General features: G+C 51.6%; 1 protein-coding gene across 1 annotated transcript; it reads right to left on the bottom strand.

Annotated features, from left to right (window-relative positions):
• Positions 1–3,624: 3,624 nt before the first annotated feature.
• Positions 3,625–10,785, bottom strand: UCN3 (urocortin 3). Its single transcript, XM_058805902.1, has 2 exons — positions 10,625–10,785; positions 3,625–4,273 (listed from the first exon to the last, which is right to left on the bottom strand). The coding sequence occupies exon 2, from the start codon at positions 4,262–4,264 to the stop codon at positions 3,809–3,811; it is 456 nt and encodes a 151-aa protein (XP_058661885.1). The 5' UTR covers positions 4,265–4,273; positions 10,625–10,785; the 3' UTR covers positions 3,625–3,808.
• Between the last annotated feature and the right edge of the window lie 2,535 nt (positions 10,786–13,320).

The raw sequence follows: 13,320 nt of genomic DNA, 5'->3' as shown, positions 1-13,320 counted from the left end.
CTGAGGAGAAGAGCAGATGCTGATCAGGGTGTGCTGTGAGAGTCATCATTCCTAATTAGTGTTGTGGGGGAAGTGTCCTATATCCTGTGGGAATTTCTGTCTGGGGCTGGCTCAGGGAACTCCACGTCTGGGATCAGGGAATCACTTCTGGGTTGTGGGGAGCAATTTTCATCCTCCTCCCCACCTTTGGTGAAGCTCAAGTGTTGCCTGAGCAAATCCTGGTGGTTTAGGGGAGTGCTGAGGATTTGGGAAATATTCCCAGAGCAGGGAAATCCAGCCAGGAATGGGGAGAGGAGAGGGGGGAGCTGTGTCTGATATTTGGGACAGGAGGTGGAAGGATCCCAAAACTCTTTGGTGGCCCTAAAAGGACCAGGTTGGCCCCTGGGAAGGCCCAGGTCTCTTGAGCCACCCCAGAGGTTGTCACCCCAAAGTCCCCATCCCTGATTGTCCCCAAGAAGATTCCAGGTCTACACAGGGAAAGGCAGGGGAGCTGTGTGGGTGGAATCACCTTGGAAAGGAAAGGAAAGGGATTTTGGGGAAAATCCCACAGTTTTTAGGTAGCTGGAACCTCCAATTCTCTCCTTGAGAGGTGAATCCTCGTAGAGTGACTTCAGCTTTATTTTCCCTCCTTGGGAATAGCAAAGCTGCTCCTACAGAATTCCAGCCTGTGGGAATGTTCCCATCCCTCTTCCAGCCCATCCACTCTTTTTAATTCTGTTTAATTCATAATTAATCCATTGAGTGAATTACTTTGTGCTGATGGTTAATTCTACAGAACCTTTTGTTAAATTGTTTTAGTTAGGCCATTAATGAAGTGCTTTAATTTGAATTTCATTTTTTAATTTAAAAGTCAAAACCTTTAAACTGTTGATGAAGGGGCTCAGTTTGATTAAGGGACTTCAAGATTCCATGGGAAGATCTCCCTTATTCCTTTGATCCTTTCCCATTTCCAACCTCCACACAGCTCATTTTTGATTATTTTTGCTTTCAGATTGCTCAAATTTAGGTTTTATTTTGCTTTTTCCCTGAACTTTGCCCATCCAGTAAAAGCTGCAGGCTGAGCTTTGCCAAGGAGCTTTGTCACGCTTTCTCTTTCAGATGAAATCCACTTTTTTCCATAAGGAATCCTTAAACCTCTCATTCCTGCTAAAGCAATCCCTGTCCTGCTGCCAGGGCTGGAAATTTAATTGGGATTGAGATGGGAATTCCAGCACTTTGGAATGGGAAATCCTTTCCCATTCCCAACCTCCACGCAGCTCATTTTTGTTGATTTTTTTTACTCTCAGATTGCTCAAATTTAGGTTTTAGTTTGCTTTTTTCCCTGAGCTTTGCCAAGGAGCTTTGTCACGCTTTCGCTTTCAGATGAAATCCACTTTTTTCCACATTTCTGCCATTGATTCCCTAAGGAATCCTTAAGCCTCTCATCCCTGCTAAAGCAATCCCTGTCCTGCTGCCAGGGCTGGAAATTGAATTGGGGTTGAGATGGGAATTTCAGTGCTTTGGCTCTGTCAGCCTCCTATAAAACTGTGTCCAAGCTGCCTGAAAAAATTCCTTCCCTCTCCTGGCTGCTCCCAGACGTGATGTGAGAATCCCTGGAAGCTGCAGAGGAGCTGGAAAAGGGGATTGAGCCCGACCTCTGCCTGTCCCCGGATTGCAGCTGGGTCATTCCTCCTCCTCTGGGCACTCCCCATGCTGTGAGGGATCCAAGAAAAGCAGTTTGGGCAGGAAAAAAAAAGGGAAGGAAAGAAAGGAATCCAAGGAAAAAAAAAAGAAAAATCCAAGGGAGAAAAAAAAAAAAAAAAGAAAAATGGAAGGGAAAAAAAAAAAAAAAAGAAAAATCCCTGCTCTGGATTTTCTATCTCCTGTCCATGTGCTGGGGAGATCCATGAGGAGCTCCTGGCTGGTGGGAATGCCCCAAATCCCGGGATAAGGGGTCCCAGGCAGGAATCCCAGGAACGTCCCAGCTGTGGGACAGGACATTCCAGGAGCAGGGCAGGCGTCCTGGGAAGGGGATTCATCCCACCAGGGATGGCTCCTGGTAGAATTCCCTACAAATCCATCCCAATCCTTGTCCCGTTCCTGCTGGGCATTGCCTTGGTTTTCCCATCCAAACCCCATGGATGTGCACGTGGGTGTGTTCCCCAAGTACTGGGAATGTAATTTTGGAATGTGTCCCTCAGCAGGTGGGGCTGGATCCTCCTCGATCCCAGGATGGAATTGAGGATCCTGCTCCCCTTAGGAATGTGGGAGCTCTTGCAGCACCTCTGGTTTGCTCATGCATTTGGGATAGATCCATTTGGGAGGGGTTAATTTTGAAGGGTCTGTTTGGGAAAGGTTCATTTGGGAAAGAGTTCGTTTGGGAATGTCCTCGTGGGGATCTCATTTCCTCCTGTTGGTGAGCACCCCCTGGGGAAGAAGGGCCAAATTTCTGTCCCAAATTTCTGTCCCCAGATTTCTCTCCACCTCCCAAACCTGCTGCGTGCAGCGAGGAGGGAAGAGGTGGAATTTCAGCGGGGCTGGGAGGTGCAGAGGAAGGTTCAGAGGAAGGGATGAATATTCCAAGGTGGAGGGTGGGAGCAGGGAAGGAGCAGGGTGGGCACGGATGGTTGGTGGAGGAAGAGCTGAGCCAGCTGGAAAACAACAGTGGGAAGGGACAGGGGGGATTTGTGGTGGGACCCTGGGTGAGCCACCTGCAGCTGCTGGGATCCAAACCCACCCGGGGCTGTGTGGGTGACAATGGCCAGACCCATCTGGGGACACTGGGGCTGTGTGGGTGACAATGGCCAGTGCCCATTGTGGACACCAGGGCCCTGTGGGTGACAATGGCTGGGCCTATATTGGGACACTGGGGCTGTGTGGGTGACAATGGCTGGGACCCATGTGGGGACACTGATGCTGTGTGGGTGACAATGGCTCCATCAGGGGACACCAGGGCTGTGTGGGTGACAATGGCCACACTCATCAGGGGACACTGGGGCTGTGTGGGTGACAATGGCTCCATCAGGGAACACCAGGGCCATTTTGGTGACAATGGCCATCAGGGAACACCAAGGCTGTGTGGGGTGACAATGGCTGGGACCCATTGGGGACACCAGGGCCCTGTGGGTGACAATGGCCAGGGCGTATTTGAGGACACTAGGGCTATGTGGTGACAATGGCTCCATCAGGAGACACCAGGGCTGTGTGGGTGACAATGGCTGGGACTCATCTGGGGACATCCGGGCCATGTTGGTGGCTCTGGTCCTCTGGGGACACTGGGGCCATGTGGGTGATAATGGCCGAGACCCATCTGGGGACACCAGGGCCATATTGGTGCTTTGGCCATCAGGGGACACTGGGGCCATGTGTGTGGGGAGGTTGGTGCTGAAGGTGCTGGTGACAAACCCAGGGATGACCCAGCAGGAGGAACTGGGAGATCCCTCCTGGGGTTGTCCCTTCCCGGTGGGTTGGTGGCCATGGCAGGAACAGCTCGATTTGGGATGGCCATGGTGAGGACAGGGACACCAAACTGGGGGAGGTTCTGGAATCCCTACGGACCCAACGGAGCAGCAGGGGCAGGAGATGGGACAACAACAAAGCCTTGGAAACTCCAGAGATGGCAGCTTTAATCAGGAACCTTCCCGGTGATGCGTCCCCTGCTCCCTGCTGGGGACAGGAACCTCTTCCCTGCGCGTGGAAACCTCCGGAAGGAACGGCGGGGGAGAGCAGGGAGGAGGAGGAGGAACACGGATGAGGGGTCGCTCGATGGGTCACAACCAGCCCAGGCCGATGTCACAGCCGGCCATCTGTCCCCTGGGGTGGCCCCCAGTCACTTCCTGCGGCCGATCTGCGCCATCAGGTGCGCGTTGGCCGCCGCCTTGGCCCGCAAGTTCTTGGCCTTGGCGATGTTGAAGAGGATGTTCATGATGTTGGTGGGGACGTCGAGGGACAGCGTCACCTTGGTGCGCCGGTCGCTCTTGGCCCGGTTCTGCTGGCCCTTGCCCTTGCCCTGCGCCTGGGACGCGTATTTGTGGTGGCCGTCCCCTGGGAATGTCCTTTTCCCCAGCTCCTCCTCCTCCTCCATGTCCTCCTCGGGCGCCTCCTCCAGGGATGTGGATCCGCGCTTGTCCAGGACGGTGTTGTCCTCGGGAAGGATCCGCCGCGGCTCCGAGAGGGCGGCCTGCAGGCAGCTGAGGATGGAGGCGGCGCTGGACAGGCTGAGGGCGCGGCCGGCGCCGGCGGCTGCCAGCAGGACGAGGAGCAGCAGCAGCCTGGGGTGGGACATGGCGCTGGCCTGGCCCGGGGACACCCGGGAGGGCAGAGAGCGAGGTGAGCTTCCCGTGGAAAGAGAGATCCTCATCTCCTCATCTCCTCATCTCCTCATCCCTTCCCCATCCCTGAACTCCCTTTCCTGCGCTCTTGGAGTCACCTCCCAGGTCCCATCCAAAGGTTAGAGCAGGTGGGAAAGAGATTCCTTGGGATGCAAGCTCCAGGCCTTAGTTTTGGGGTGCTGGTGGGAGATTGGCTTCCTTGGAGCTTCCATGGAATTTCCATGGAGGTGAGGGTTTGGTCTTTGCTTCCATGGAGCTTCCATGGAGAGGAGGACTTGGCCATTCCTTCATGGAGCTTCCACAGAGAGGAGGACTTGGCCTGAGCTTCCACAGAGTTTCCATGGAGCTTCCATGGAGGGGAGGATTTGACCTTTCTTCCATGGAACTTCCACTGAGAGGAGGACTTGGCCTTTCCTTTCTGGAGTTTCCATGGAGAGGAGGATTTGGTCTTTCCTTCATGAAACTTCTATGGAGGTTCCATGGAGAAGAGGATTTGGCCTGAACTTCCATGGAGCTTCCGTGGAGGGGAGAATTTGACATTTTTTTCACGGAATTTCCATGGAGAGGAGGACTGAACCTTTCCTTCGTGGAGTTTCCATGGAGCTTCCACAGAGCTTCCATGGGGGTGAGGGTTTGGCCATTCCTTCATGGAGCTTCCATGGTTTAGAGGATTTTGCCTTCTCTTCATGGAACTTCCATGGACAAGAAGCATTTGGCCCTTCCTTCATGGAGCTTCCATGGATGAGAGGATTTGGCCTTTCCTTCATGGAGCTTCCATTGAACTTTCATGGAGGTGAGGGTTTGGCCTTTTCTTCCATTGAACTTCCATGGAGCTTCCATGGAGAGGAGAACTTGGCCTTTCCTTCATGGAACTTCCATGGAGCTTCCATGGATGAGAGGATCAGACCTTTCCTTCATGGAACTTCCATGGAGAGGAGGAATACTTAGCCTTTCTTTCATGGAGTTTCCATGGAGTTTCCACAGAGCTTCCATGGAGGTGAAGGTTTGGCCTTTCCTTCATGGAACTTCCATGGAGCATCCATGGATGAGAGGATTTGACATTTCCTTCATGGAATTTCCATGGAACTTCCACGGAGAGGAGGATTTGGCCTTTTCATAGTGGATTTTCCATGGAGCTTCCACAGAACTTCCATGGAGGTGAGGGTTTGGCCTTTCCTTCATGGAGCTTCCTTGGAGAGGAGGATTTGGCCTTTCCTTCATGGAATTTCCATGGAGGGGAGGATTTGGCCATTCCTCCATGGATCTTTCATGGATCTTTCATGGATCTTTCATGGATCTTTCATGGATCTTCCATGGATCCTCCACGGCACCCTCGTGGCTGCTGCAGGCCCCGTTTGGAACCCCATGGATCCCTCTCCAGCCCCTGGAGTGTCCCTGGGTGCCACCAGCTGCCACAAAGGTGACGTTCCCTGTCCCCTGCTCACCCCGGAGCCACCAGAGATGTTCCTCAAGCCCATCCCACCTCCTCAGTCCCAAAGGGATCTGGGAATGCTGATCCCATGTGATGGCCCTGTGTGCTCCGGGCTTACTCCATCTCCAGGAGCCTCCTACTTGAAATATGGCCATTTTGGGGTCTTTTGGGGTCTTTTTGGCCTGTTTTGGGGGGCTGTAAATCCCTGGATAGCTCTCCTGATCCACAAATCCTCCCCATCTCCCTTTATCCCCACCTGACCTCTCCCAGAAATCCACCAAGGATCTCTCGTGGGGCTTTTTGTCCATTCCAGGATGGAAAAATGTCCCCAGCCAGCCCCGAGGCCACGCGGGCTCTCCAAGCGCCTGGAATCCTGCTGGAATTCACAAAAACCCTGGAACCCTGATGGAATTCCCAAAACCCTGGAGTCCTTCTGGCATTCCCAAATCCTGGAATCCTGCTGGAATTCCAAAACTCTGGAATCCTGCTGGAATTTCCAAACCCCTGGAATCATTCTGGCATTCCCAAAAACCCTGAAATCCTTCTGACATTCCCAAACATCTGAACTCCTGCTGGAATTCCCAAAAGCCTGGAATCCTGCTGGCATTCCCCAAACCCCTGGAATCCTGCTAGCATCCCCCAAACCCCTGGACTACTCCCAGAATTCCCAAACCCCTGGAATCCTGCTGGCATTCCACAAACCCCTGGACTACTCCCAGAATTCATAAACCCATGGAATCCTGCTGGCATTCCACAAACGCCTGGAATCCTTCTGGCGTTCCCAAACCCCTGGAATCCTGCTGGAACTCCCCAAAATCTGGACTCCTGCTGGCATTCCCAAAAACCAGGGATGCTGCTGTCATTCCCAATCTTCTGGCCCCATCTTGTGGCCAGCGGCTCGCACGGCAATTCCCGGCCGGAATTCCATCCCGGGGGTGGCGGGGACCTCGGCTGGGGCTGGAATTCCATCCCCGATTTTGGGGTTGGGAGCAGCGGATTCCATCCCGTGGAGCAGCAGGAGGTGTCGGGGATGCCCCTGGGAATGGGGGATCCATCCAAACTCCATCCACGCTCTGGGATCCGTCACCTGCTCAGCCGCGGTCCCCGAAATCGCCCATCCCCATCCGTGGAGGGGGATTTTGGGAAGTTTTATCCCCTAAATTCTGCCCTTTGCCATTCCTTGGAGAGGGAAGGTTGGGCAGGTTTATTCCCTTTAATTCTGCCCTTTATTGTCCATGGAGGGAGAGATTTGAGAAGTTTCATCCCCTAAATTCTGCCCTTTGCCATGCCCTGAAGTGCAAATTTTGGGAGGGTCTTTTCTCCTTAAATTTACCCTTTGCTGTTCCTCAGAGTGGGAATTTTGGGCTGATTGATTCCCTAAATTCTGCCCTTTAGTGTCTCCTGGAAACAGAATTTTGAGCAGGTTTATTCCCTTTAACTCTGCTCTTTATTGTCCAGGGAGGGGGAGATCTGGGAAGTTTCATCCTCTAAATTTTACCTTTTTGCTGTTCATTAGAGAGGGAATTTTGAGTGGGTTTATTCCCTTTTGGTCTGCCCTTAGGTCTGTCCACGGAAGGGGAATTTTGGGAAGTTTCATCCTCTAAATTCTGCCCTTTGCTCCCTTGGAGTGGAAATTTTGCGAAGGTCTTTTCCCTTTAAATTTACCCTTTGCTGCTCCTCAGAGTGGGAATTCTGGGCAGGCTTATTCTGTTTAGGTCTGCCCGTGGCTGTTTCTTGGAGGGAGAATTTTGGGAAGTTTCACCCTCTCAATTTTGCCTTTTGCCATTCCTTGGAGTGGGAATTTTGGGCAGGTTTACTCCCTTTAGGTCTGCCCTTTATTGTCCATGGAGGGAGAGATTTGGGAAGTTTAATCCTCTAAATTCTGCCCTTTGCCATGCACTGAAGTGGAAATTTTGGGAAGGTAATTTCTCCTTAAATTTGCCCTTTGCTGTTCCTCAGAGTGGGAATTCTGGGCAGGTTTTTCCTTTTAAAATTCTGCCCTTTATTGTCCAGGGAGGAGGAAATATGGGAAGTTTCATCCTCTTAATTCTGCCTTTTGCCATTCCTTGGAGTGGGAACTTTGGGCAGGTTTATTCCCTTAATTCTGCCCTTTATTGCCTATGGAGGGAGCGATTTGGGAAGTTTCATCCTCTAAATTCTGCCCTTTGCCATTCCTTGGAGGGAGAATTTTGGGAAGTTTATTCCTTTCACTCTTCCCCTTGCCATCCCTTGTGGGGAGAATTTTGGGAAGGTCTTTCCCCTTAAATTTGCTTTTTGCAGTTCCTCAGAGTGGGAACTTTGGGCAGGTTTATTCCCTTTAATTCTGCCCTTTGCCATCCCTTGGAAAGGGAATTTTGGGAAGTTCTTTCCCCTTAAATTTGCCTTTTGCTGTTCCTCAGAGTGGAAATTTTGGGCAGGTTCATCCCTTTAACCCTGCTCTTTGCTCTCCATGGAAAAAGGGAGAGATTTGGGTATTTCATTCCCTGAACTCTCCCCTTTCCCTCCTTCCCAAGGGGAGATTTGGCTGTGCCAATCCTCCCTCAGGATTTCAGGGATTTCTGCTCCATTTCCATTCCTTTGCCTCCCATTTCACCCCTTCCCTAAACCCCAAAACCCCCAAATCCAAAACCCCAAATCCAAAATTCCCAAATCCTCCATAATCTCCTCCACCTTTCCCTGGATCTGGATGGGAGAGGAAGAGGAGCAGCCATGGAATGATCCAGGGAAAGCTTTTCCTGCAGGATCAAGGGAGGAAAACCCTTTCCAGGCTCTCAAAACCCACATGGGATCATTGAGAACCCCAAATCCTCCTTTCCTCCAGCCCCAAATCCCACATTTGGCCATTTAAACACGAGCATATCCCCGGATTTAATTTTTCTTGGAAAATAAAATTAGGGGTTTTTTGAGATTTGGGAACAGGGGTTTTTCCATGTGATCCAAGCCTGCGATCCCGAATGGGATGAAGATTCCTCCCACCCCAAAATTCCCTTTTTTCCCCAGCTGTGTTTCACCTCCCTCCACCCTGAGCTCCTGCAGGATGGGATGCTCGGGGTGGGAATTCAGGGAATTCAGGGACTGGGGATTTTCCCACCCCCAATCCTGGATGGGAACGGGAATGTCCCCAAAGCCCCGGGATGCTCCTGCCCCGCCTGGAATCTCATCCCCCTCACCACGGACTGAACCCAGCCCCTTTTCCTGGGATTTTTTCCAGCTTTTCCCGCTCAACAAAACTCCGGGAATCTCAGCTGAGCTGAGGGAAAGGCGGAACAAGGGGAAAACGCGGCTGAGCCATCCACACCCATTCCTGGTCCTCGCCGGGATGGATATCCTGGAAAAGGAGCAGGGATGAGGAAAAAAAACAAGGAAAAGCTGATTTTTGTTGGGATTTGGGTTTATTTTTGATAGGGGTGGGGAGGGGTTGTGCCCCTCTGCTCCAGGAAGTTTTTATGGAGCAGGAAAAAAGCTGGAATTGGGGTTTTCTCCTTGCTAAAAAAAAAAAAAAAAAAAAAAGAGCAGGAAAAGGAGGAAAAGCGCCCGCGGTGGATGTGAGGAAATGGGAATTAAATCCGCGCTGCTGGAGCCGCTCCTCCCGCTGGGAATTGCTGGGAGAGCCGGGAGCGTTTTCCAGGAATTTTACTGGGATGCTGCCGAGCCTGAGAAACCTCTGACAGCTCGGCTGGGAGGGAGAAAATTCCCTCATTCCCCTCGTTCCCCTCGTTCCCCTCGTTCCCCTCATTCCCCTCGTTCCCCTCATTCCCCTCATTTCCCTCATTTCCCTCGTTCCCCTCGTTTCCCTCATTTCCCTCGTTTCCCTCATTCCCCTCATTCCCCTCATTCCCTCATTCATTCCCCTGATTCCCCTCATTCCCTCATTCCCCTCATTCCCTCATTCCCCTCATTCCCCTCATTCCCCTCATTCCCCTCGTTCCCCTCGTTCCCCTCATTCCCCTCATTCCCTCATTCCCCTCATTCCCCTCATTCCCCTCGTTCCCCTCATTCCCTCATTCCCCTCATTCCCCTCATTTCCCTCATTTCCCTCGTTTCCCTCATTCCCCTCATCCCCTCATTCCCCTCATTCCCCTCATTCCCCTCATTCCCCTCATTTCCCTCATTTCCCTCATTTCCCTCGTTTCCCTCATTCCCCTCATTCCCTCATTCCCCTCATTCCCTCGTTCCAGCCGGGAACAGCGGCATCGCCGCCTCTCCCTGCGGCGGGGGACCGGGATGGAGCGGGATTTCCCCAGGTAGGTGCGGGATAAATCTGGGAATGGCACCTGGAGAACCCCCAAACTCTGCCTGGCGCTGCTCCCGCTCTCCCGGGGCTTTTCCCGGGGCCGATTCCCAAATTCCGGCTGGGATCGGTGGGATGGGGGGGTGGCTGTGCCTCGCTCTCCTCCCCAGCCCTGCAGGGACAACAGGGATTTATCTCCCTAATTTTGCTTTTTCCCAAAATTTCCCAATCCTTCCCGTTCTGCCCATTCCAATCTGCCTCCCAAAATCGCTGGAATAATAAAAAAAATATTTTTCCTAGGAGGGAGGGCGAGGGGAATTACGAATCCCTGGATATCAAAATATCTTGGATTGCTTTTCCCTACCTTGCTTATTTTTTTTTCCTTCCCAAAAAACCCTGGAAAATTCCATGTCTGGAGCATGGATTTGCCTCCTCCAAGAACATTTTGCCCTTCCCAACAAAGATTTTGTAGGAAAATCAATTTGTAAGGGAATAAAACTCAGGAAAACAGCCCAGGATGGGATCTGGATGTGGAAAAGTCTCTCAATCCCTAAAAAAAACCCCAAACCCTAAAATCTGATTTTCCAAGGAAAACACTGAAATATTTAAAGTTCCTGCAAATGGGGGAATAAATGAATCCCAGGCACTCACCTGCTTCTCCTGGATGCTTGGGATGGGAAGGATTTGCCGTGGAATCACTCCCAGGAAAGAGGCATCAGGAGCCTTTCCCAAACTTCTCCTCCCTGATTTTTATTTTTTATTTTTTTTCCCAGGGATTGGGATACTTTTCCCCCTCTCTCTGGAAACCTTTCCCCCCTCCCTGGTGTATTTATAAAAATCCCAGGGATCACGGGGTTGGAGTCGTGATTCCAGCCTTGCTTGGGAATGATTTCATTCCAATGAGGTCAGAGCGAGGCGGTGACATCACGGAGCCGCTCCCCATCCGCAGGAAAAACCGGGAATTGAGGGGGGAACGACGTCAAATCCCGAAATCTGGGAAGAGTCACCCCAAAGCGGGGCTGGCGTCAGTGCTGGGGTTTGTAGGATCACCTTTGTCCCCGGGGTTTGGGGCAGGGATGTTTTAATTCCGAAGGTTTTTCCGGCTCCGAGGATGCCGTGGATTGAGGTTATCCCAAAAAATGTGGTTTGTTCCCCCAGTGCGGATCTGGAAGGGTTTTCCCTGTTTTTTTCAATTTCCAGGGGATTTTCTCTTCCCACTCATGCAGGGAAAGCCTTTGGGAAATGGGAATTTTGGGAAAGTTCTTCCAGGATTTGTTTGGTGGGAGAGGATGGGAAGGACGAGGTGTGGGATGAGGGGGAAAAGCTGCAATTCCCTAAAACTCCAGCAGGATTAACTGGGATTTGGGATCATCCCAAAACAGCAGCAGGTGGGCAGAATTCCCAGTTTGGGCTCCCAGCACCAGACTGGTCCCAGTGAGCCTGGAGGGGAAACTCCTGGAATTCCCCAAGGTTTGGGAGCAGAAGAGGATTGGGATGGGGATTTGGGAATGGGGATGGGGATTTGGGAATGGGGATGGGGATTTGGGAATGGGGATTTGGGAATGGGGATGGGGATTTGGGAATGGGGATGGGGATTTGGGAATGGGGATGGTGATTTGGGGATAGGGATGGGGATTTGGGAATGGGGATGGAGATTTGGGAATGGGGATGATGATTTGGGGAGAGGGATGGGGATTTGGGAACAGGGATGGAGATTTGGGAACAGGAATGGGGATTTGGGAGCAGGGATTTTTCCATATGATCCAAGGAAGATCTCAGGTCCCTCTGAAGGCTCCCACCATGGATTTGTGGCTGGGCTGGATTCTCCTGGAGGCTCCAGGACCAAATGATCCAAAATTCCTTGCTGGAACTTCCTTGGAAAAGCCCTTGCCGAGCTGGAGGGGAGCAGTTATCCCTGGGAATGGGGCAAATCCTGCTAAAAATGGGGAAAATCCCTGCAGAAACCCCTGGAGCCAGCAGGGACCCGGGATGGGCTCTGATTTAGGGTGGGGAGATGTTCCCAATCCCAGCCTGGAGAGAAGGAAGAATTCCCAGAACTGTGGGAATTCCTGGATGAGGATCCAGGATCTGAGCCGGGAATGGTGGGAGCTTCCCTTTGCCCCAAACCTTGGGAATTCTGCCCAGTCAGGATCCTCCTCCCCAGCAATTCCTTCCTTTCCCACCTCAACACGGAGCTTCCACCTCCTGGCATGAGGTTTTGGTTTCCCTCCTTCCCTGAGGCCTGGATGGGAATTTTTTCTCCAAATGTTTGGAATTTTGGAGCTGTTTCTGGGAATGAAAACTCCCAGGTGACTCCAACACGAGGGGCTGGGTGGGAAAATCCACCTGAGGGATTTTTCCAAGGAAAAGGTTCAGGGCAAGGGACTGAGAGATTTCCCCACCTCTGGATCCCATCCTGGGCTGTTTTCCTGAGTTCTATTCCCCCATAAATTGATTTTCCCCACAAAATCTTTGTTGGAAAGGGAAAATATCCTTGGAAGAGGCAAATCCACACTCCAGACATGGAATTTTCCATGTTTCAGACATGGAATTTTCATGGTGGTTTTATTAAGGAAAAATAGGGAAAAGACGGCAGCAAAAAGAAGGAATTTCTCAGTTTATCCCTTGAAAAGCAAATCCGACTTTTTTGGCTGCCAAGGTTTGGAATTCCTCACTCTGAGAGGAGAATTTGATGCAGGAAAATTGTGTTTCCAAGGGAAAATTCCATCAAATTCCAAAATTCCATCAAAATATCCCTCGGGAAGGACAGAGCTGAGCCAGGGACATCTGAGGGCACCCCCAGGACCCGGAGGCCCCAAAAGTTTCCCTGAAAAAGTCCCGGGTTTATGAAAAATGCAGGAAGCGAGGAGCAATCCCACACACGTCCCTGGGACCCCACCTCTCCTCACCTTTCCCTGGAGCTGAATTTCCTGGAGTGAATCATTTGCTCATTAAAGTTTCATCTCCACGAGCCGGGGAAAATCGGGGATTTGGGGTCATGCCACCCCAGGAACTTCGAAAACACAAAAAAAAATCCCAAATCCCAGAAGTTTTGCCTGGCCCAGGAGATCCCATTTGGTGCTTCCAGCACCAGAATTCCATGGGGGAATTCCATGGATGCACTGAGGGGAAAAAAGGACTTTTCTGCTTGGTTTTGTCCCTTTCCCCCCCAATTTTTAGGGCTCAATTTGCATTTTCCAGGCTGTGGAAGGAGGAGAATTTCACTAAAATCCTGCAGCAATCCCTTCCTCTGCCTCGAGGCTGATTTAGGGGATTTTATGGGATTTTCTTCCTTCCAACCCCATTTTGGTGGGGATTTTCACTCCTTCCAACAGCTCAAATCCGTA

The sequence above is a fragment of the Ammospiza caudacuta genome, chromosome 5 (assembly GCF_027887145.1).
Source record: "Ammospiza caudacuta isolate bAmmCau1 chromosome 5, bAmmCau1.pri, whole genome shotgun sequence".
Classification (NCBI taxonomy): domain Eukaryota; kingdom Metazoa; phylum Chordata; class Aves; order Passeriformes; family Passerellidae; genus Ammospiza; species Ammospiza caudacuta.
The sequence above is the reverse complement of the archived record's forward strand: the minus strand, read 5'-3'. Positions and strand labels throughout refer to the sequence as shown.

Coding starts and splice junctions, on each gene's coding strand:
- UCN3 (XM_058805902.1), bottom strand. CDS start 4,264: ATGTCCCACCCCAGGCTGCTGCTGCTCCTCGTCCTGCTGGCAGCCGCC.